The sequence below is a fragment of the Pituophis catenifer genome, unplaced genomic scaffold (genome assembly GCF_029215685.1).
Source record: "Pituophis catenifer annectens isolate HBS135680 unplaced genomic scaffold, rPitCat1.0.hap2 SCAF_2, whole genome shotgun sequence".
Lineage (NCBI taxonomy): Eukaryota > Metazoa > Chordata > Lepidosauria > Squamata > Colubridae > Pituophis > Pituophis catenifer.
In genome coordinates this window covers 144,713,704-144,737,346 of record NW_027256882.1, presented here as the reverse complement: position 1 = coordinate 144,737,346, position 23,643 = coordinate 144,713,704, and the positions used below count along the sequence as shown (strand labels likewise).

At 38.6% G+C, this 23,643-nt stretch overlaps 1 protein-coding gene across 1 annotated transcript in view; it reads right to left on the bottom strand.

The window, feature by feature from the left end:
• ABCA5 (ATP binding cassette subfamily A member 5) overlaps positions 1-23,643 on the bottom strand; it is a 73,962-nt gene that overhangs the window by 20,357 nt on the left and 29,962 nt on the right. The window contains exons 18-30 of the mRNA XM_070937713.1: positions 23,341-23,542; positions 22,377-22,546; positions 20,489-20,661; positions 14,339-14,476; positions 13,099-13,212; positions 10,583-10,753; positions 9,093-9,206; positions 7,537-7,674; positions 5,884-5,949; positions 3,443-3,534; positions 1,535-1,658; positions 692-809; positions 494-585 (exon numbers count right to left, since the gene is read on the bottom strand). Of these exons, the coding sequence (XP_070793814.1) occupies positions 494-585; positions 692-809; positions 1,535-1,658; positions 3,443-3,534; positions 5,884-5,949; positions 7,537-7,674; positions 9,093-9,206; positions 10,583-10,753; positions 13,099-13,212; positions 14,339-14,476; positions 20,489-20,661; positions 22,377-22,546; positions 23,341-23,542 (1,712 nt within the window). The remainder of the gene's footprint in view (positions 1-493; positions 586-691; positions 810-1,534; positions 1,659-3,442; positions 3,535-5,883; positions 5,950-7,536; positions 7,675-9,092; positions 9,207-10,582; positions 10,754-13,098; positions 13,213-14,338; positions 14,477-20,488; positions 20,662-22,376; positions 22,547-23,340; positions 23,543-23,643) is intronic.

The window sequence follows — 23,643 nt, the reverse complement described above, 5'->3', positions numbered from 1 at the left end:
TCTCTTTAAGTAGTGTGATGTAGTAGTTCAAACAAAGGTCAAAGTTTCAATTTCCACTTATTCCACTGAGCTCCCTTAGTAGATTCTTGGTAATCTCTTTTATAGAATAATATATAGGATTACAGTCCACAATGTAGCCCTTTACTTTTGTTCCCTTCTCCAATTTTGCTTAGTTTAAGCACACATTTTTGTAGTCAGGTCATTTTATTTATTCTTGTCCAGTTCAAAGTATATAATGATCACAAAAAGAGGTTTATACGAAGATGAATACATGAAAAACCATCAGTAGACACATTACTGGTAAGAAATATACTTCCAATGCTATTTCTTTATCATTCATAATATATAATAATGGATATGCAATCTCAGTATGAAGAATTCATATTATCAATTCAAAAAGAATTATCATCTGCATTATAAGATCTCTTTTAGATGAGAATGCTCATAACGTCCAGTTGCAAAAACTGCTAAAAAAATGGTTAAAATCAATTACCTGGCCCGCATTTGGTTCAACTTCTCCCACCAGAATATTTATTAGCGTACTTTTTCCAGCTCCATTTGGACCTAACACTCCCAGTATTTCCCCTAAGGGGGAAAAAAAAATACCAGAGTCTGCAGTTTTTGCTTGGCAAGATTATCCATCTTTTTTTTTTTAAAATATTGATCCATAATAAATAATTGTAACACTAACCTTTTTTTACACAAAGGGAAACACGATTAGTTGCCACTGTCTTTATTTTTCTTCCAAGGAGAAAATCACTCTTTTCATCATATTCTTTGTGCAAACAGTGGACTAAAACTGCTGGTTTCTAATGAAAAAAGAATGCAGAGATTACATCCAAGATAGAATGAATGTACAATGCAAAAACATTCCTTTAAATGGAAAAAAACGTAGTAACCTGGTACATTCACATAAAAGTGAATGTACATAGATAAAACACTTCCAGATTTTTGGGGGTTGCGGAGAAGAGATTATCCACTCAACATGAGATCACTATTTCCCCTCTCCTACACAACTAATATTGAACAAAAATATTCTTTCTTTACATTGTGTGGGAAACAGGCTTAATTATGTTTCTCAAGTTGGTTGTGGTTTCTGCCACTAGGAGGTGTGGTCTGAACAATCATAGGAAAAGCACTCCTCTTGTTTCCCAGTTCCTGCTATATCATTGTACAGTGGATCACAAAGGAGCTGAAATGAAGAGGTCCTGGCACGGTGATGGCAACATACAAAATGTACAGAGAGAGGAGAAATTTGCTATAACACTCTGCACAAGAACAGCAACAAACTATTTTTATTTTTCTTGAATGCAGAAAGAAGGAAGTGTTTAGGTGCATGGTGATGGAGGGAGAAGCCAGGCTGGTTTTAGGTTTCTATAAAATGTAACCAGGCCCATCCTCATAGAGTCTCAGTTTCTTAGATTCAGAAAAACATATCACTCATCAGCTGTTTCCAGACTACCTAAGCAAATTACCCCTTTCAATTCTGGTTTGCAGTAAGGAGAGAGAACTACGTGGGGATGGGAAGATTTACCTCTTCATAGCTTTGACAAGTGATCAACTCTTTAACTCTCAGCCTCTCTGCTGTAACATCTTCATCCTCGTTCTCATCGTGCAGCACATCCGGCAGTTTCCAGGTCTTGGGCTTCATAGGTGTTCTGAAAACAGATAAAAAGATTCATTCTCTACAATGGCTCTTTGAACAGACAAAATAAACAGGAAAATGTTCCATGCAATATTTAACAATAAGGTAAGTCGACTGCAAGAGCCCTCAAATTAGCCTGTTCTTAATTGGAAAAAGTTCCCAGGTATCATGATGTGAGGAACAATTCAACACAACAGGAAGAAAAGCTACAGTTGCAAGTCTGCCCCTTTGCTGAAACATTTTTCAGAAAAAAGAAAAAAAGTTTTTCAGGCCACATACTTTAAGGTCCAGGAGGCTGTTATATTTAATGAAAGATGATCAATGGAAAAGGTCAGGAGAAGCTGGATCTTATGTAAAAATAAATGATAATGCCCATTAATTCAAAGGAAGCTGTAGAAGAATGATGGTCAATACAAGGATATTTGCAGATTCACTACCAAACGGGTGAAATGCTCCCGGTAGCGATGGCGGCGGGTGGTTCGGAGAACCGGTAGCAAAAATCCCTGCAACCCCCCCATGCCCAGCTGAGCCGCGTGATCATCAGAAGCTTTTTTTTTTTACTTTTAAAAGCATTTTTTCTACCACCTCTTCGGCCGAAAAAATGCTTTTAAAAGTAAAAAAAAAAAAGCCTCTAATGATCGTGTGGCTCAGCTGGGATCATCAGAGGCTTTTCAAAGCATTTTCTTCTACAACCTCTTCAGCCGAAGAGGCTGTAGAAAAAAAATGCCTATAAAAGCCTCTGGCAATCCCAGCTGAGTTGCCTGATCGTCAGAAGCTTCTAAAAGCATTTTTTTCTGCAACCTCTTAAGGTTGTAGAAAAAATGCTTTTAAAAGTTAAAAAAAAAAGTCTCCCCCCCCCCCACCAAATCACACCCACAGAACCGGTAGTAACAAATTTTAGATTTCACCCCTGCTACCAAACAATTCATAAAACATATGATCAGCAGAAGGCATTCACAAATATATTAGCAAAGAACTGGAAAAGGAAACTGCATTTAAAAGCATTGGGAAATGTTCTTTAAAGGGATACAGGGGGTCCTCACTTAATGACCACTTGTTCAGGGATGATTCCAATTTGTGATATAATAGTTATAACTGGTCCTCAGAGTTCTTCCCATTGCAGATCCCCACGGTTGTCATTTGTATCCTTTTTTCCTGGCTTCTCATAAGCAAAATCAATGGGGATGCCACCAGATAACAAAATGGTGACCATGTGATGTTCTCACTTAACGACCCACAGTGATTCACTTCATGATGGCAACCCGGAGTACTGGAATTGCTGTTGCTAATTCACATCACATCCTATTTTACGATCATGTCACTTAGCGATGGCAAATCTGGTCCCGATGCCATCATCAATGGAGGATTACCTGTATTTTTCAAACAGCCATTCTGCTATAGTCTGGAAGCAACACCAACCTACACATTCTTTATTCCACATCTAAGAATATGTGTTTTCCTTGGAATTATATTTTGAATTTTAATGAACAATCCAAGCTTTACTACAAGAAACTAACTATTCTTTTCAGTCCTTTTTTTTCTTTAATACCAGTTCAATACTATAGTTCAGCGATATGTTTTCTGTTTCCCTTTGATAGATTTTTTTAAAACAGGTGCAAGGGTAAGCACATATAGACTTCTAAGCAGTAAAATATCAAACAGAGATTTATTTATTTGTTTGTTTGTTTGTTTGTTTGTTTATTTGGACAAAAAGTTTCTTCAAAAGGTATTTGAAGTTTATCATTACCTACTGAAATTTGATACTAGGATATTACATTTTATCAGTCTTATACCAACCTGAAAAATGGATCTTTTCTTACTGACTTTCCCCCACACTTCATTTCAAGATAACGCAGAAGAAAGAGCCAAACTACACACTGCAAATATGGCTAATATGAAAGAAAAAAAAATCATGTTAAAACTTCTGTTTTGCTAGAAACATGAACAATATGTAAGCAAGTACAATAGAAACAGACAACTGAAAACCGCTGCTTAGAATGCCAGCTGCTTAGGATAGGATGTTTTACAAAATAATTCATTATAGCAGCTGAATACAAGTAGGCCTCAACTTACAACCATTTATTTAGTGACTGTTCAAAATTACAAAAGCACTGAAAAAAGTGATCTATCACCATTTTTCCCACTTATGAACGTTGCAGCATCCCCATGGTCATGTGATCAAAATTCAGATACTTGTAAGGGGCATGTATTTATGATGGTTGCAGTGTCCCGGGATCATGTGATCATCTTCTGACAAGCAAAGTCAACGGGAAAGCCAGATTGACTTAATAACCATGACACTAACTTAATAACAGTATGATAACAAATGTGCCAAGAATAGTCATAAAATGGGGCAAAACTCATTTAACAACTTTCTTGATTAGCAATGGAGATTTCAGGTTCAATTGTGGTTGTAAGTTATGAGGTATTGTTCTAAGTCTTAGTTTTTTCTTCCCAACAATCTCAGTTATTGCTTTAATTTAGAAAGCTTAAATCATTTGGCTTCAGGACTTTTGAATGAATGTCCTCTTTGATCCAGATCTGTCAGTACTTTACATTATTACCCGAAATGCTGTTATAAATCTTATGCACAAAAGAGAGAGGTTAAGTTTTGGTTTTACAGAATATTTTTTTTTCATCTGTTTTTTTTAATGCTAGTTGTTGTTGTTTCATCTTGGTATTTAACATTCTAGCTTTTAAAATTTAATTTTATTTATGATGATATTCTTGTGTGTATTATTTTTTCTAAGATGCTGTGTATTATATTTTGCCCTAGGTTCCTGTTAAATCAAATGTGCACTTCATTAAAAAAAATGCCTGATTCCATCAATTCCACCACAATTCCACTCTGCCTTAATATAGCACAAACTAAAATGATTATAATGGATTGAGGGTCCATTTTACATTGTTATTTCACTTTTTAAAATTCATGTCAAAGTTGAATAACAGAATTATGATGACATGCAAGAATGACCTTGGGCACAGCCTAGGCAACTTCTGATAAGAGGAAGCCCAGTCTGCAAATTGGGGGAAAGGCATGGGAAGTGTCTTAGAAGAAACCCTCCTTAGTTTTCTGGAGGCTAAAAAGAGAAGGAGAAAAATACTTTCAGTCTGGCAAGATTAATTTTAACTCTTTGAGTAGTCCAGACAAGAAACACAACCAGGAGCACCAACACTATATCTTTAGGAGCCATGGTGGCACGGGTTGGAATGCAGTATTGCAGACTAACTCTGCCCATAGTCTAGAGTTCGATTCTGACCAGCTCAAAGTTGACTCAGCCTTCCATCCTTTTGAGGTCGGTAAAATGAGGACCCAGATTGTTGGGGGCAATATGCTGATTCTGCAAACCACTTAGAGAGTACTGTAAACCACTATGAAGCGGTATATAAGTCTAAGTGCTATTGCTGTTACATTAGCAGAATCTTGCAAGACTGAAGTTATGTCCCCCCCCTCTTTTTAGTCTTTGGAAAACTAGGAAAGGGTCCCTTTGGCAACGCTTTTCTCCCACCTGTTGACTGAGTTGCCACTTATTAGACTGTACCTAGGCTGCAGCATCCCAAGGTCATTTTCACCTACCATTACAAGAACTGTTTCATATTTAAGAAACATGAAAATGAAATAAGAGATATTCTGCCCATCTTGAGTAATGCAACTCTGGGCAGCATGCCAGAAACAAAAATATTCTTCAATAATATTTAAATACAGCACTGGCAAGATCGGTCTGCTGCTTCTATGCTGGCCTTTGAAGTAAGCCACTCATATCAATAAAGATTACAATTGTTACAGCTGAAATTATCAGCTTTTTTGAAATAATTATTCAGGGCCAAGCAATAAATATGAATCTAAACTAAAAGGTTTACTGAAAATCCCATAATTCTTGTTAAGGTCTTGAAGAAAAGTTCTGTTCCTCCAAGTAGCTCATAAGAGCTCTGCGTTCCTTTCCCATCCAAGTCCAAAAGCAACTTAAATTGTCTCCATAATATAACTCATTTTTTCATAATACTGCATTTAACACAATAAAGTTGAATGTATGTGCTTTTTATTCCATGTATAATTAATGCTCCTGCAAAATCAAATAATACTATTACTTTTGCAGGGGAGGAGGAGCATTCCTCACAATGGCCGAACCAATTTTTAAACACATCATAGTTTTGCACAAATTATAAACAGACTAACCATAAAACAAACAACACAATATGTTATTATTTCTTGTATCTTTTATTTAAAAGGTGCTTACCGCTACAACAGAAATCAACAATCTTTCTGAATGCTTCTCCATCTTGTTATCAAGTTTCCGCACTATCTAACAAAACAACAAATACTTATTGAAGCCAAGCTCAACAAACTTTAAAAAATGGTATGACTACTGAACTCTATAAACTATCTGAATGTTTTCTCATCTTGAGGGGATTCCAGGTGAACAAGGTAATACTCTTATTTTTAATTCTTCTAATGTTTTTCACAGGACACTGTTAGTTTATTCAGATGCTTCTTCAAGGAGTGACAAAACCTTCTTTCCCAAATATAGATTGTTCCAGAATATACACATAATTAGGTTATTTTTGTCTAGATTATCTGACTGATTCTATACATCAGTTCTAAAACACATTCATGTATAAAGAAAATACAGGTAGTCCTTGACTTATAACAGTTCATTCTGTGACTGTTTTGGAGTTATAACGGCACTAAAAAAAAGTGAGTTATGATCATTTTTCACACTTGCAACCGTTGAAGTATCCGCATGGTCACATAATCAAAATTCAGATGTTTGGTAACTGATTCATATTTATGTCCCCAGGTCCTGTGATCCCCTTTTGCGATCTTCTGAGATGGGAAAGCCAGATTCACTTAACAACTAATATAAGTGTTACTAACTTAAAACTGCAGTGTTTCACTTAACAACTTTGGCAGGAAAGGATATATAATGGAGCAAAATTCACTTAACAAATGTATTACTTAGCAACAGAAATTTTGGGCTCAATTGTGGTCATAAGTCGAGAACTACCTGTATAGCACACTTATTCTTTCCAAAATCAGTAGAATTTACAATCACAGTTGAATCCACTAGACTAGCTTTTTATAAACTAGTGATAACTTATAATAGTTTTTATAAACTACTCTGTCACCAGTAGTAGTATCAAGATTAATCAAGATTAATCAATCTTTCTTTTATCGTGAGAAGAAGTGATGACAATAACAAAATGACAGGAAGTGAAGCTAAATTCAGGAAGTATCCAGGACAGTCAAATGAGAGGGTCCCTCTGTTGTATACTATCTGATTTGGTTGTAATAAATCACTAAAAGCATTACAGTGGAAATTCATATTAATTGAAATGGAATGATGCTAAATGAAGTATCCAAATTATATGTTGAAAGAGTCTTCTTCTTATCTTCATTTAGCCTGAAGGTAACTTTCTCATGTTTTGATTCTCAGTTTATAAGGAGCAGCATCATAATCGTATTTAAGATAAAATATGGAAGTAATTTAACCCTATAGTCTAGTGAAATGACTTTTGCTATCCAAATGCTTTACACACTATCAATATCTACTTCTGGGGGTTGGGAAACACTTCACAGCACAATCTCTAATATTGTTAAGCATTAGTGGGGAGGACAGCCAACAAAAAACCCATAAATATGATTAAAATGAAGTCAGAATCACCCTTTAAAATATTTTCTGTTCCCATCCCTCCTGCATTGTAACTTATTGTCTTTCTTAACATACATGGTCTCCAATTTTATATTTATCCAGTATTTGTGTTAAGTAAATAATACACATATATAATTTTATAAACATACAGATATATATCCCTACACATACTGGTAGTAATTTAATTTATGTCAATTTATTCTCCTAAATTTTACTGTTTCAATTTCTTAGAAAACCTACCTTTATAAAAGAAATGAGACACCCAATAAGAGGATAGATGGGAACAAAAATAGAAAAACACACATGAAGAACAGCGGCTGTTGTGTAATACCACATAAAGAAGGCTACTTCGATGACAACAGAGCAAACTAAAGCAGCCTGAAAGAGAAAAGAAAATTTAAAAGATTGTGTTATTTATTTTTATCCAGTGGCATTCCATGTCCCCGGCAAATGGCATCAAATACATAGTAGAAAGACATTGTAGCTAACGTATAATGGCATCTCAGGGTGCAGGGTTAGCCTTAGCCCTTTGGCATGTTTAAGATTTAGTAATTTAGTAAATTAAGGAAAGTTGAGGAAAACATTAAATAGCCTGGAGGAAGGGAGGACAACATAATCTGAAGAAGTAGATTATCTGAATCCTTTTCAGTGGGAGTTCAGAATGAGATATAGTACTGAAATAGTTATGGCTGATCTTTGAAGGGCTTGAAATGTGTGTCCATCTGGATGTTTTTTTGGTGGCTTTCAATACTATTGACCATAGCATACTTATGGACTGGCTTAGGGAATGTTCTGCAGAGCTTCTCTTTCCTCTGTGGTCAGTTCCAGTTTGTATTCATAGGGATGGAGGGAGAGAAGCCACAGGGTAAGATTATTCAGTGGCATGGGGTACAGCATACTGATGGTCCTCAGCTGTATATCTGCACTGAGGCGGGACAAAATGGTGCCACCGAGGTGCTTACTAAGTTCTTGGAGGCTGTAAATTTTTGATGGGAAAGAACACTGGTTGCAGTTCAACTCTAGCAAGACAAAATGATTCTGGGCTTTATGGATCCCTCTGGATCTGGACAATTGTCATCTTTAAATCTCAAAAGAGTAGCTCTCCTCTGGAGAGTTTGTGCACAATTTGAAAGCCAATGCCCATCCATGTTCATTCATGCTTTACTCATTTCCCATGTATTGTACATGAAAACCATCTAAATTTAAACTGGTTCAGAATAGAACAGGGCACACAGTTTTGAGTGCTCCAATTTTTGCACCATAGCTATCCAAGCTGCACTGGCTCCCAATCTCCTTCTGGATGCAATTCAAGATGTTAGTTATTATCTTTAAAGCTCTGCATGCATGGGACAGGTTATCAACAGGACTGGCTACACCCGAGAGTATCTGCCTGCCCTGCCAAATCAGATAGGATGGGTGTGCTCCAGACCTTCTCTATTAAACAATGTAACCTGGCTGGATCTAAGAGGTGTGCCTTCTCTGTAAAAATACCTCTTCTTTGGAACAGCCTTCACTTCAAGATCTGGAGGCCCCTTTCCTCTTGGCTTTTCAGAAGACTTGTGAACACCTGGTTCTTCCCCCAGGCAATGGGCCAGGATAGAAATTTAAACCAACACATGTGTAACTGGCATAGAGTTGTTATGATGTCCTGGCTGGAGTGTGTCATTTAAAAAAAAATGTTGTGGGGTTGGTTTTTTATTTTTCATACATCTATAGTGGTCTGTTTATTGCTAGCCACCAGGGTTATACTGTATAAGAGGGATGGGTCATACAAACAACAAATAAGTTTAACTTACCACTGAAAAAATAAATGACCAAAATTCTTTGGTATTTTGTATGGCATTAAAGCTGAAGGAGACAATATAATTAAACATAACAACAGATGGTACGTAGCCAATAAGGCAAAAAATCTGCAAGTGAAAAGAAAATTCTTAGTTGACTTTTTAAGATCAGGGATAAAGAAAGTAGTACATAAGCCTAAAAGAATTTTCTAACAGGCAAGCTATGAGGCCGCTTAATTCCTGCTCCTTTTCTTCTGTTCTCATCTGTTTCATATAGATACAGCTGTCCTATTCTTCAAGCTGAAGCTGAGGCTCAAATACTTTGGCCACCAAATGAGAAGAGAGGACTTGCTGGAAAAGACCCTGATATTGGGACAGATTGAAGGTAAAAGGAGAAGGGGATGGCAGAGGATTAGGTGGTTAGTGTCACTGACACAACAAACATGAATTTGGGCAAACTCCAGGACACAGTGCAAGGAGGGCCTGGCATGCTATATCCATGGACTCACGAAGAATCAGACACAATTTAGCGACTGAATAATAAAATTATTCAAAACTCTTCTTGCAGTCACTGATGAAAATACGTATTTGTGCAACACTTTTTGTAGGAACTGTGATAGAAGAGGTACAGAGGAGTCTGTGGAGTCCCTGGTGCATTGGTGAAATCCAATTTTCTTTACTACCGGTTCTGGGGGGGTGGCTTGGTGGGCGTGGCTTGGTGGGTGTGGCATGGGAAGGATACTGCAAAATCTCCATTCCCACCCCACTTTGGGGCTAGCCAGAGGTGGTGTTTGCCGGTTCTCCGAACTACTCAAAATTTCCGCTACCGGTTCTCCAGAACCTGCTGAATTTCAGCCCTGCCCTGGTGTTCTCTGAGCTTGGTTGGTTTGTTTGCACAGTCTGGAAACAAGCAACCAAGCTAAGAGAGCACCAAGGACTCCATAGTTCAACCCTGAACTCAGTCTCCTCTACTGGAACAGAGGATTCTCTTGTTAATGAAAATGGTTGGAAAGTAATAATGCAACACTAATAAAGAATGATGTGAAAAAAATATATTCTAGCAACAATGCTGAGTTTTCACTAGATAAAAACATCTTGCATAAAGAACCTCCTTATGTCTGCAATATTATAACCCATTTCCAAAAGAAGCAAATTTTTAATTATGCTTTTATTGTTTCCCTAGCCACAACATGAGATCCTGGTTTAGATTTGGCATACTAGTAGAAATGAGCAATTCTAATAAATAAATTAGACATTCTTATTACACCAAGCAATAATCAGTCTATTTTTTTTAGAAAATGAATTATAGAAAAGCATTTGTTTCGAATTTTGCTTCTTAAGATATATCAATACGGGCTAACTGATAACGTGGTTTTCAATTTTGAAAAAAAAAGAAGTAAAAATATTCTTATTCACTTTTGTGGAGAGACAGTTTAAAATCCAAATGTATTCACAATAAAATGAAAAAATAATAGGAAATGTATTTGTTGTAAAATAGAACTTACCACAGCAAGAAACTTTTCAGGGAAAAAATAAACTCCATGATGAAATACAAATAAACTTCCTACCATAAGAAGAAGAATTATATAAAATAATGGGATATCAATTAGTGCTTGTCCACACCAATAAGCAGAAGGATAAAGTCCAGAGATTTTAAGTTGGGTGTAAGCTCTTGTCTGCAAAATAAATAATAGATAGGTCAATAGGTAGGTAACATATTGTGGCAGTAGATCTCATCATTCATCCTGATTTTGCTCTTTCTGTTTGTAGCTGATATGTTAATATTAAACATATCTACATGCTATATATGGTACATTTTTAAAATACTGAACCATTATATAATCCTAATGCTGGAAGAATATTAAAGTTTATTAAATGTAATCAACAAAAACATTAAGTTATTTTTGAAAAATGGACAAAACATTGGGACATGAATAAAACTGGATCCAAAAACAATTCATCAAGTTAAAAAAAATTAAGTACATCTTAAAGACTGGAAAAAAATTAAAAGACAGATAAAATAGTACATACTAGAAGTGATAGTAATTACATAGTGCCTTAGAATCCTTAGAGTGATCAGCAATTATAGTTAGGATAGTGATTAAATCTAAATATAGCTATGAGAGTCAGCCAAAATATAGATAAACCTCTCCTAATGGTGCTTCTTCAAATTTTATCTTGTCCATAGTATGGATGTTAATAATTGTGATACAAATTTCACTGAGAGCCGATTTGCACATTGCTTTCTGACTAGACTTTGCAATGGCACTGATATGTACATGAAATGAAGTTCTATAACAATGTTTCTGGAAATTTAAAAAGTTATACCCCATTGCCTGTTTAGCTTCTCCCTTCTAAATTGCACTCTGACTTGGCTCAATTGTTATACAGGCCCAATAGGCCATGTCATGATGCGAGGTCTTCTCTTAATGAACCATATGGTCTTTGGATTATGATGGCAAACTGGGTTTGCCATTGCTGACTGATGTGGTTTTGTGATGTTGCACTTTACAACCATGTCACTCAGCAATGGAAATTCTGGTCCCAATTGCTGTTGTAACCTGAGAAGTACCCGTAACATGAAATCAGTTAAAATATCTTTTAAGTTATTCCAACTCCTTTAATGGTAATTGAGATGTGATATGTAAAAGAAAATTAATATGGACTCAATCAAATATTTCTGTTGCTTCAGGAAAATATTCTAACTGTGGCATATAAACCATCCAGGTTGTATCACTAAGGTTTTGGCATTTAACAGAATCATAGGACGGTATAAGGGATCTTGAAAGTCTTCTAATCCAACTCCCTCCTAGGGCAGATCAACTCAGACAAATGGCCATCCAACTCGTTTCAGAATCTCCAGAGATGAAGTGAGATAATTCTATGAGACAAGCTGCCCCACTATTTAATAGTTCTCACAGTCAGGAAATTCTTCCTTATTTTGAGTCTGGATCATCTTTGTAAAATTTCCAATTAGTGGTATTTGTTCTAACTGTGGGCACTAGAGAAAATGAATTCATACTCTCTTCCCATACCTGACAGCCTTTTAGGTATCGGGAAGACTGCTATCATATCTCTTTTCTTAAGGCTGAACTTTTTTTAACCATTCTTCTTCATAGAATACTATTTCCAATATCCCAATTATCTTTGTTGCTTTTCTCTGTATCATTTCCGTTTCTCAGCATTCTTCTTGTATTATGGCACCCCGAATTGGATTCAATATGCCAGATGAGGTCTGTCCAGGGCAGCATACAAGCAAAACTTTACTTCCCGTGAAATTGACAGATGTCTATTGATGCAGACCAAGATTGCATTGGCTTTTTTGACAGCAGCAACACACTGTTGACCCATGTCCATTCGGTTATCGATCAGGACACCCAGGTTCTTCTTAGAAGTACTATTGTTGATCCAGGTTCCATCTACATTGTACCTCTATATGTATAGAAGTCTACATTGCTTGCAATTTTGTTGGAAAAGAGCCAAAGTCTATCAAGATCTTTTTGACATTGAGCCTGTTTTCTGAAGTGTTAGCAATCTTTTCCATCCCCAACAAGCTTCACATCATCTACAAAATTGCTGAGCATCCCCTTTATCCTTTTTTTTAAAAAAATGTTGATAAATACTGTGCCAGGACAGAATCCTGATGCATATTTCTTTTCATGGAGACATACCGGTACATTCATTGAGGACCATAAATTGGCTATGGTTATTCAACAATCCATTTGGTAGTGGCAACATCACACTGTTCTATTTAATCCACATAAAACTTGTTTTTTAACACAGTCATACTGGTTTCTAATAATCACTTTCTTCCTTATACACTCACTGCTTGATTATCTTTTCTAGCATTTTCTCAGGTATTGATGCCAAAACTAACTCAAAGGCACACCACAGAAATGGGCATATCAGTCCACAGGTTATCAGTTCCTTATTTTTATTGTACTGGGTATGTTTTAAATTGTATACCATCCAGAGTCCGTCCATCCACTAGATATAATAAAAAGATATTATGATTTGTTACCTTGTGGTTTTCTGCATTCTCCATGGCAAAATATGATGGCATTCCAGTGACAAGAACTCCTAGTAAGACAGCTTCAAAATACAGCACAATAGTGAAAACTGTGTCAGTGATTTCCTGAGAATAAGAGATTTTTGTGTAAGAAATTTTTGGGAAAAAAAAAACAAATTTGAAATCTAACAAAATCTAAACATATGGCCTGCTTATTTTGGTATGCTATAGATCATGCCTCATTAACTGCATTTCATGTGTCTCATATTAAATAATCCTACAATACCAACTAATTCCAATCTGTAATTACATTAAAAAATAGGCAGAATTCTAGAACGTTAAATAACATGTTTAAACCCCAAAAATTAGAAATACAATTTTCCTTTCTGATGTATCACCCGATACTGACAAAAATGAATCCACATTACATTTAAAAACTGCTCTGCAACCATTTCTAGCCACTACAAGGCTTAATACTAGGTGTTTTTCCCTTTTATATTATCCCTTCCTATAATTGATAAATTTCAAGATACCTATACATTCTTTATAATATTAAAACCCAGGTTATCCCTACATTAAGATGCAGAGAATTTTTTATCTTGCCATGGAAGTATGAGCTGTATTGTGCTATGAGCTATACTACGCAATGTATTTGGTTCTAAAATTCTTTCAAATCATAAAGCAGAGAAAATGAAGAGCATTACATGCATGAAAGGACTAAAATCATTTTTGAGCCAAGACTTAAAGAGGTCTCAACTCTCATAGTTGGTAGTTCTTTAAATTATTACCAGAAAGATGGAGGCACAGCTTATAACCAATTGAGAATAAGTGTATGTCATGAGCATTTTAAACCAGATCAGTCACTGCAACAATCTATTATACACAATTAGAAAAGTACACTTTCTTGAAAGCATATGTTGAGACTTTCCAATTTTCATTTTTTAGGGGATCTCTGGCCTCAAGTGGTATTTCCCAGCTTAGAATTTCTTCAGCATAAATGCATGAAACTTATTTTGAAAATTTGTATTATGTAAATGGTAAAACTAAAGAAATGAAGTTTGAAAATACATGTACAAATGCCAATGTAAAAAAATGCTTAGTAAGTAACATCCATCAATTGAATCAGATTGGAGCTATAGTAGAATACTGGAAAGAATGGCCAAAATCTTTTAATTCCTAATATATAACATCATTATCCATCATTTTATGAAGAATTTATAATATCAGCATTTGGACTTTCACATTTACTTACTTGAAAGAAAGGGTTACTCCAAACTTCGATCTTTTCAGTTATGTTTGCACTGTATAGATAGAAGTTGCTAATAATATTCATCATAACAGGTAAAGAATGTATCATGGTGCGATTAAAAGCAGCAGTAAAGCTATAACTCTGCAACAACAAAGATAAAAATTAAACATTTATATTTATGAGAATATATCTGGGTATAATGCAACAAGTGATAAATATCTCATTGCAAAAAAGGAACTAAAATGAACTTTTAGAAGCTTCTTGTTCTGCGAGACTCCCCCCTCTCGCAGGATTGACCCTTCACTCTATCGAGGGCCTACCTCGATGACGGATTTTGGAATCCCGAGAGGTGGCATGCGGCGAAGAGGGGGTTGAGGGGTTTTTTAAAATTGTCGTTTGCCAATCTTTTAAGGGGTTTTGGGAGGGGGGAGGGTTGTTTGGCAAAGGATAGGGAGGGTGATTTGTTGGGGAGGGGACCAGGCCCGGCACAGGGTCGCGCTAGGGGAAGTGCGGAGCGGGGATCGGAGGGGGTTGGTGTTGGTAGGGAGGAGGACGATGTCATCAGGACCGTAGGTGGGAGGGGCAGGTATGGTGGGAGCAGGGGGCCATATCATGTTGTGGGGGCACGTACCCGCTGTCTCCGAGCGGTGACATGCTCCGGCCCCCAATGCTCTTCTCGTTTCCTGGGTTGTCCGGAGTCTCAGAGCCTGGGTCTTAGGCTGATGCTGTGCAACGCCAGGTCCGTGGCTAATAAAGCCCCCCTCATTTGTGAGCTGATTCAGGAGGGGGGAGCGGACCTGGCGGGTATTACTGAGACCTGGCTGGGCTTAGAGGGGGGGTCCCCCTCGTAGAAATGTGCCCACCGGGTTTCCGCGCATTCCATCAGCCAAGGGCCCAGGGTAGGGGTGGGGGGGTGGCGGTTATTGTAAAGGAAGGTCTTGATCCTAGGGAGGCCACTGTACCTCAGATAGCCGGTTGTGAGTCTCTCCTTGTGAAGTGGGGCCATGGGAGGCAGATGGGCCTGCTGGTTACGTACCTGGCTCCTTGCTGCGTGGCAGCGACCCTGCCCGAGCTCCTCAATGTTATAGCCGGGGTGGTGGTTGATACCCCCAGTCTTTTAGTCATGGGGGATTTCAACCTGCCGTCCATCGGTGAAGCATCTGGGGTGGCTCGGGAATTCATGGCTTCCATGACGGCCATGGACCTGACCCAGTTAATTCAGGGCCCCACTCACATAGGAGGAAACACGCTGGACTTGGTTTTCGTCTCTGGTCAGTGGTTGAATGGCTTAGATACAGGGGATATAGTTATTGAACCCTTGTCATGGTCAGACCATTCTCTCCTTAGACTTGACTTCCTGACCGCTATGCCCCACCGCAGGGAGGCGGAACCGATCAGGTGGTTCCGCCCCAGGCGCCTGATGGATCCTGATAGGTTCCGGATGGAGCTTGGGCCATTTCCTGAGACTCTGGCGCGCGACTCGACGGAAGACCTGGTGGCCGCCTGGGATAGGGCGGCCGCTGGTGCTTTAGATCGGGTTGTGCCTTTGCGGCCTCTGACCCGGCGCCGAATCTGCCCAGCTCCTTGGTTCTCCGAGGAGCTGAGGGGGATGAAACGCCGGAAAAGACGCCTAGAGAGTAGTTGGAGGGCCAGTCGCTCCGAATCTGATCGTACACTAGTGAGGTCTTATATCAAGACCTACTTAGTGGCGATAAAGGCGGCGAAGTGTAATTACTTTTCCGCTCTTATCGCGTCGGCAGAAAATCGCCCAGCTGCCTTGTTTAGGGTGACTCGCTCCCTTCTCCATCTGGGAGCACGGGAAGACCCCTTGCAAGGTCGTGCTGAGGATTTTGCGCATTATCTGCACGATAAAGTCGCTCAAATTCGGGAAGGCTTGGACTATGACTGGGTAGGTACAGGCGGGTTGTCCGAGGTCTGTCTTGAGACGGTTATCTGGGATGAGTTTGATCCTGTGACTCCCGAGGACGTGGACAGGATGCTGGGGAGGTTGAACGCAACCACATGTTTATTGGACCCGTGTCCCTCCTGGTTGGTGCTGGCTACCCGGGAGGTTACACGAGGCTGGCTCCAGAGGATTATAAATGCTTCCTTGAGTGAGGGGTTCTTGCCTCCCGCCTTGAAAGAGGCGGTGGTGAGGCCCCTCCTCAAGAAGCCCTCTCTGGACCCAGCTGTTTTAGCAAATTATCGTCCAGTTTCCAACCTTCGCTTCTTGGCGAAGGTTGTTGAGAGTGTGGTTGCGCGACAACTCCCGCAGTACCTGGATGAAACCGTCTATCTTGATCCGTTCCAGTCCGGCTTCAGGCCCCGGTACAGCACGGAAACGGCATTGGTCGCGTTGGTTGATGATCTCTGGAGGGCTCGGGACAGAGGTTGTTCCTCTGTTCTGGTCCTATTAGACCTCTCAGCGGCTTTTGATACCATCGACCATGGTATCATGCTGCGCCGGTTGGAGGGGTTAGGAGTGGGAGGCACTGTTTTACGGTGGTTCTCCTCCTATCTCTCCGACCGGTCGCAGTCTGTGTTGGCTGGAGGGCAGAGGTCGACCTCAAGGCACTTGGTTTGTGGGGTGCCACAAGGGTCGGTCCTCTCGCCTCTCCTGTTCAACATTTATGTGAAGCCGCTGGGCGAGATCATCCGTGGTTTTGGGGTGCAGTGCCATCTGTACGCTGATGACACCCAGCTGTACATCTCCACCCCAGACCACCCCAACGATGCCCTTGAAGTGATGTCCCGGTGCCTGGAGGCGGTGCGGGTCTGGATGGGGAGGAACAGGCTCCGACTCAATCCCTCCAAGACTGAGTGGCTGTGGCTGCCGGCGTCCCGATATAGTCAGCTGGTGCCATCGCTGACTATTGGGGGCGAGACATTGGCCCCCACAGAGAGGGCGCGTAACTTGGGTGTCCTCCTGGACGCACGGCTGTCTTTAGAAGAGCATTTGACGGCCGTGGCCAGGGGGGCTTTCTATCAGGTTCGCCTGATACGCCAGTTGCGCCCCTTTCTGGATCGGGACTCCCTATGCACGGTCACTCATGCCCTCGTTACTTCCCGCCTCGACTACTGTAACGCTCTCTACATGGGGCTCCCCTTGAGGAGCACTCGGAGGCTCCAACTGGTGCAGAATGCGGCCGCGCGGGTACTTATGGGGGCGACATGGCGCTCCCACGTGACACCTCTCCTGCGCGAGCTGCATTGGCTTCCAGTGGTCTTCCGAGTGCGCTTCAAGGTGTTGGTTCTCATCTTCAAAGCACTCCATGGCTTAGGACCCAGTTATTTACGAGACCACCTTCTGCCTCCGATAACCTCCCACCGGCCAACACGCTCCCACAGAGAGGGTCTCCTCAGGGTGCCGTCTGTCAGGCAATGTCGGCTGGCGACCCCCCGGGGAAGAGCCTTCTCTGTGGGGGCACCCGCCCTCTGGAATGAGCTACCCCCAGGGATACGACTAATCCCGGACCTCCGGACCTTCCGCCGGGCCCTGAAGACTTTTTTATTTCAGCAAGCCGGGCTGGGTTAAAATTTTTAATTGGGTGAATTTTATGGGTAACGGGGTTTTAAATTGGAGAAGCCTAAGATAATTTAATTTTGTTTTAATATATTTTAATATTTGTATTGTGTGTTTTTAATTCTGGCTGTTCACCGCCCCGAGTCCTTCGGGAGAGGGGGCGGTATAAAAATTTAATAAATAAATAAATAAATAAATAAATAAATAAATAAATAAATAAATAAATAAAATGATGCAATATGGTATCATTCATGTTATTTAAAATTTAAATAAATGAAATCATTAAAACAGATGTAAATTTCTTTATGATGTGATCACAAGGTATTTCTGCAACTCTGCTGAATCCTAGGTGGTATTGTAAATTGGTTTACTAGATTTGGTGATTATCCTGAAACCCAACCCAACCCAACTCTTCTTTCTTTCTTTCTTTCTTTCTTTCTTTCTTTCTTTCTTTCTTTCTTTCTTTCTTTCTTTCTTTCTTTCTTTCTTTCTTTCTTTCTTTCTTTCTTCTTTCCCCCTCTCTCTTTCTTTGTTTCTCTCTCTCTCTTTCATTAATTGATATGCTGTCCACCTCACTGTTGAAGTAACTCTGGGTAGTTTAGAAAATGGTAAAAAGATAATATGATTAAAATTAAGGAAGATTAAATAGAGACTAAAAACCATAAGAACAAATGACATGGGGGTGGGGAACCACCCTCTGCAGCCTGTAGCCATCTTCAGCATAGAGCACCCCGATCAGGCTATTACTCTCTGATCTAATCATTGAAATCTATTCATTAGTTAACAATCCACATGCAGTTAGATGGAGAAGTTATTTCCTGGCACACACGTTTGAACAGACTAATTAATACACTTGTATGAGCCTCCTTAGCAATTTGTCAGAACTGAATAGAACCTTGATATAGGAGAACAGGCAGAGCCGGGGGGACGAAGTTAAGCGAGTCAGCAGTCTAGAATCATTACATTCCCACGAATGATCAAAGTCCAACCACTCTTGAGCCTCTCTTAAATTCCACTGACCCTTATCTAGTGTCAATCCTTGGTATTGAACAGTTTGTTGATCAGATTTTCATGTATAGACTTGAGCAATAAATCTTAACTGCAATTTAAGGTATGGTCCTGATTTCTTACCCCTGAGAGTTTATGAATAAACCTTAATTTGCTGAGAATGAAATGGAGAGAAGACCTATTTTCTTTTTGTGATGCAACTCATGGGGCAGCCTTTGCTACCACAATAGGACCGCAGTGGCTATGGATTACCTCCAGAAACAGAGGCAGCACATTTCTTATTGTCAGAGGGGAGACAGGGGAAAGCTCTTTAAATTTAAATCTTATTTGAAGATGTCACAGAGACCAATAATTAGCCTCTGTCGGAACAAAATGCTGTACTGGATAACCTTTAGCTTGATCTAGTGGAGGCTCATGTAGTTTTGTGTTTACTAGTGTAACACATAAAATAACAGGCATTTTTCTTGTATTTGGTAGCAGCTGCTATGCAACAGAATGAATATCCTTTAAGGAAGATTTCTTTGATACATATTTTTGGCAGGTTTTCTTTATCCTCAACACCTTCACTTTGGGGGTGGGGGAATGAATTCTGCTTGGGCCAACTGTTTTCATGTTTCTTACTTAAGAAACCCTGTTGGAGGATTTTTTTTTGTTTGATCTGAATGGATTATGATTGAATGTTTAGGCCGGGATGTACATTGTGTGTTGTTATTATCTCTGAGACAGATGAGTGATTAAGAAATTTGAAAGATAAATAAATAAACTTATTATTTTTGTTGTTGTATAGTTTTATTTATTATTGGATTACATTTTTATTGCACCTTTATTATTTTATAAGTAAGTCAAGGTGGCAAACCTACCTAACACTCCCTGCTCTAATTTTCCTGACAACAACCTTGTGAGGTGGGTTGGGCTGAGAGAGTGACTGGCCCAATCACCAACCGGCTTTCATGCCTAAGGTAGGACTAGAACTTACCATTTCCTGGCTTGCAGGCCACCACCTTAACCATTATATCAAAGTGGCTCCTTTCCCAATATTAAACCTCTGTGTCCCACCCAGAGATGGGAAGCTATATATATTGTTTGTTTGTATGAATGAATAAATGAATAAATTTTTTTGTTATTTTAACCTTTCCCTATGTTTTATGTTGTTTTATGTTGTTTTAAAAAAGCACTTCACATTTGAGATGGATAGGCAACATTTTAATGGCTGGGACGTTGCATTTCATATTTTGGGGACAGGCAAAGGATCAGTAAGAATGGGAGAGGCAAAATCAGCAGCATTCATATACACAGGGCTAGAATTTCATGCCCTGTTCCCCACACCTCTGGGGACTGGGCAATTGCAGTCACAGTGGTTTCTGGGTGTCCCAAATGAACACCAAATATTATTTAAAATAAATGCTAATATTCATTTTATGGATATATATACATTTTATTCCCTCACAGAACTGAAGTATCCAAAAGCAATTCACCATCTACAAATTTATTAACCTGAGATTGTTCTATCCTTAGCAAATCTGATACATTTGTTTTCAGATCATATTGTACAACTGCATATAATTGCACACACATTTTACTAAATTCCTGTATATTCAAAGAGAATTATTATCTTTTCTTACCTTGTCTACTTTACATACATTTAATGCTGCACTATGTGGGGCAAGCGACACATATACACTGTTGTTTAATGCTGTATTGTGGAAATCTGCTGATTCACAATCACTGTCACTGAGTACCTCTGTAAGTATATTCTGGTTTCTAAGAGCACTAATTAAGTCATCTATGTTTGACCCTAGAATTAAAAAAAAGGAGAACATGGCATAAAAATATCACAACTATTCCATACATTCAGAGCAATTTAAGTATACAAAATTTAATCACAGTTAACCCTAAAAAGAGATTCAGGTACAATGTAAGAATGATCTGGACAGAGGGATGACAATATTTTTTTTAAAAAAGTGGGTCCTTTTCAATTCTAGAGAGCCTTAGGAAATGGCATTTGAGTGGGATGGACCAGAATGACAAAAGCAAAATTGCAGCATCATGAAACACCTTTTATAGCACAAAGGGAAAGAGATTATGATGCAACCTTGCTTTTGTTCCTGCAGATGCATACAAGGTCAGGCTCTCCATTGGCCATCTGTTAGTTTGAAACCTACATGCAAATATGCAGCTGAACCTTATAATTCATGGCCTCCTTATCCATAGTTTGTCTATATGAACTTGAATTCATTATTCATGACAATCCACTTTGCACATCCGTTTTTTTTAGTACACGTGTTCTACGCAATCTGCCATTTTGCTCTGCAGAAATATGGATGTAGCTTCCAGTCAATTTATCAGTTGCCCGAGCATTATGCAATGTTCCTAACATTTAAAACAAGTTGCTACTTCCATGGTAAAAACGAAGAACTCTACAACGGCTTCCCCTACTCACTATAATTTCTCATCAATCCACAATATTCTTTAAAATGCTAAATAGAGAGATGGAGTGCTGCTAATTTCAACTGTGGAATTAAGAATCCCAGGCCTTCTTTATTTTATTTTGTAATCTTTGCTTTTTATTTTTATTGCTATTTATTTTTATTTTATTTTTATTATTATGAATACAGTGGTGCTCCGGTATTCATCATTTAGTTCCGGGATGTGCTGTGAGTACCAAAAACAATGAGTACCAAACAAATTTTTCCCATAAGGAATAACATAGTGAGTCACAAGGCAGCCGGCATTAACAAGTTCTAACTGTGCAGTGAGTACCAAACAAACAATGAGTATCGGGACAAAATGTTCACATCAAAATGTGTTGAGTACCAAATTTGATGATTTTCAAAGCAGTTGAATACCAAGGTACCATTTTACTGTATTTTATTTTGAAAATTATTTCCTTAAATTTTTTATTACTTATTCTTTATTTGAAATAAAACTGAATGAGAGAACCTAAGATCTAAAGTGGCTACGATACAGTTATTTCTCTTCTATGATTTTTGGGAGAATCTCTGTTGTCTTTTGAATCATTTTCCAGCTTTTAAACATCCCTATAGCCCCGAGATATTGTATCAATACAGGTAATCCTAGCTTACTGACTGCCTCGGTCAGCAACCATTCAAAGTTACAACAATGCTACAATAGTTTATGACTGGTCCTCCAACTTGCACTCTTCACAGTCATGTGATCATGGGGAAGCTGGCAGGAAGTTGCACGTCACCCTTGCATAATGTTGCACTTAACAATCCAGTGATTTACTTAATAATTGCAGCATAACAGAAGTTGTAAGTCTGGCACAGTCACGTAATGTTTCACTTCACTACAACATCAGTTAGCGATGGAGTTTCCAGTTCCAATTATGTATTTTGTTTCAAAAAGCTAGGATATACAACAAACTAGGATAGAACAAGAAAGTCCACCTGTAGTGGATTTTATAAATGAAATAAAGAACTGGAAATGCCAGGAATTGAAATAAAACCCATCAGTATATTGCATTTAAAATGTAGTTGTTAAATTTCTTACCAGTGGAGTTTTGAATAAGGAGACTAGTTTTGTACTTGTCATATGTTTCATTGGTCTTAAGAAAATATAAATTTGGAGATAGCTGTATGGGGACTACAGCTTTTTTCAAATAGTGATGTACAACAAACATAAAAATCTGAATAACAAGAAACAGTGTAAATAACAAAAATCTGAAAGAAAAGAAAAAGCAGAGGTCCATTTAAGAACTAGATCAGAATTAGGCAGGCTTTGAGGAATTCATTACATTACACTACATTACAGTCCATCAGTCTGTGACTAAAGGTATCTTGAGATATTGAGAACTGTAATTAAGTGGTTTTAAATGTGAATTTTCTTATATTGTAACACACACCGGTTATAAATAAGCTCATAAATACATTTAAAACTCTCAATATACAATGAAATGCAGCAAGTAGTAAGAAGGGGAATAAGACCGTAGAACTAGCAAGTAAGGTGTTTGTATCCAGTGTTGATATCAGTCAGCTGTTGGTACAAGCTATAAATTGTAGGAATCATCATTATCTGAAAAAAGAATATTGGCAGTAAAATGTAAAAATTTAGTGTCAATTTAACAATATGCAAACAGACTTTAGTTGGTGTATAAGTCTAAGTGCTATTGCTACTGCTACAGGAATAACTTTTGAAGAAACACTACAAGAAATCATAATAGCTGCCAGTGGGGACATTTGGAGCAACTGTTGTTGCCTTCTCAGCCACCTCTTGCCATCATCTTCCTTCAACTGCTGTCACACATTTCTTGCCTCTGGAATGGAGGCACATTCCAGCATCATCATTGGAATGATGATGCTGTGCTTCAAAAAGGGCCTCATCCATTACCCAACCATTTTGAAAATAGCCCAGGCTAGTTGAAAATGACCATACATTATTCATGCTTTTAATTGCTTCTGTTATAACAAATAATATCTGCTTTTAAATCAGATTAATTCAAAGTTGAGATACTTACACCACTGCCACTGACTTAATTTCACGTTTTAAGTTGAGGAAATGAACCTTTGCCATAGTCGTGACTTGTTTTTTCCAGAGAGATTTCTTGTTCACCACACAAGATTTTACTTCAGAGAGCATTAGTAGGGTCTGCTCTAATTCATCAGTAGATTTTGTATCCATTTCTTCTTCTACTTTTTCTGAGTTGAATATACTAAAATCTAAGAAAGAGAAAAGAATAGCTTGGGCAGCTTTACTTCCAAGTAGATTGGTGTATGTGTGTGTGAATATATATAAGTAGTCCTCAATTTACAGCCAATCA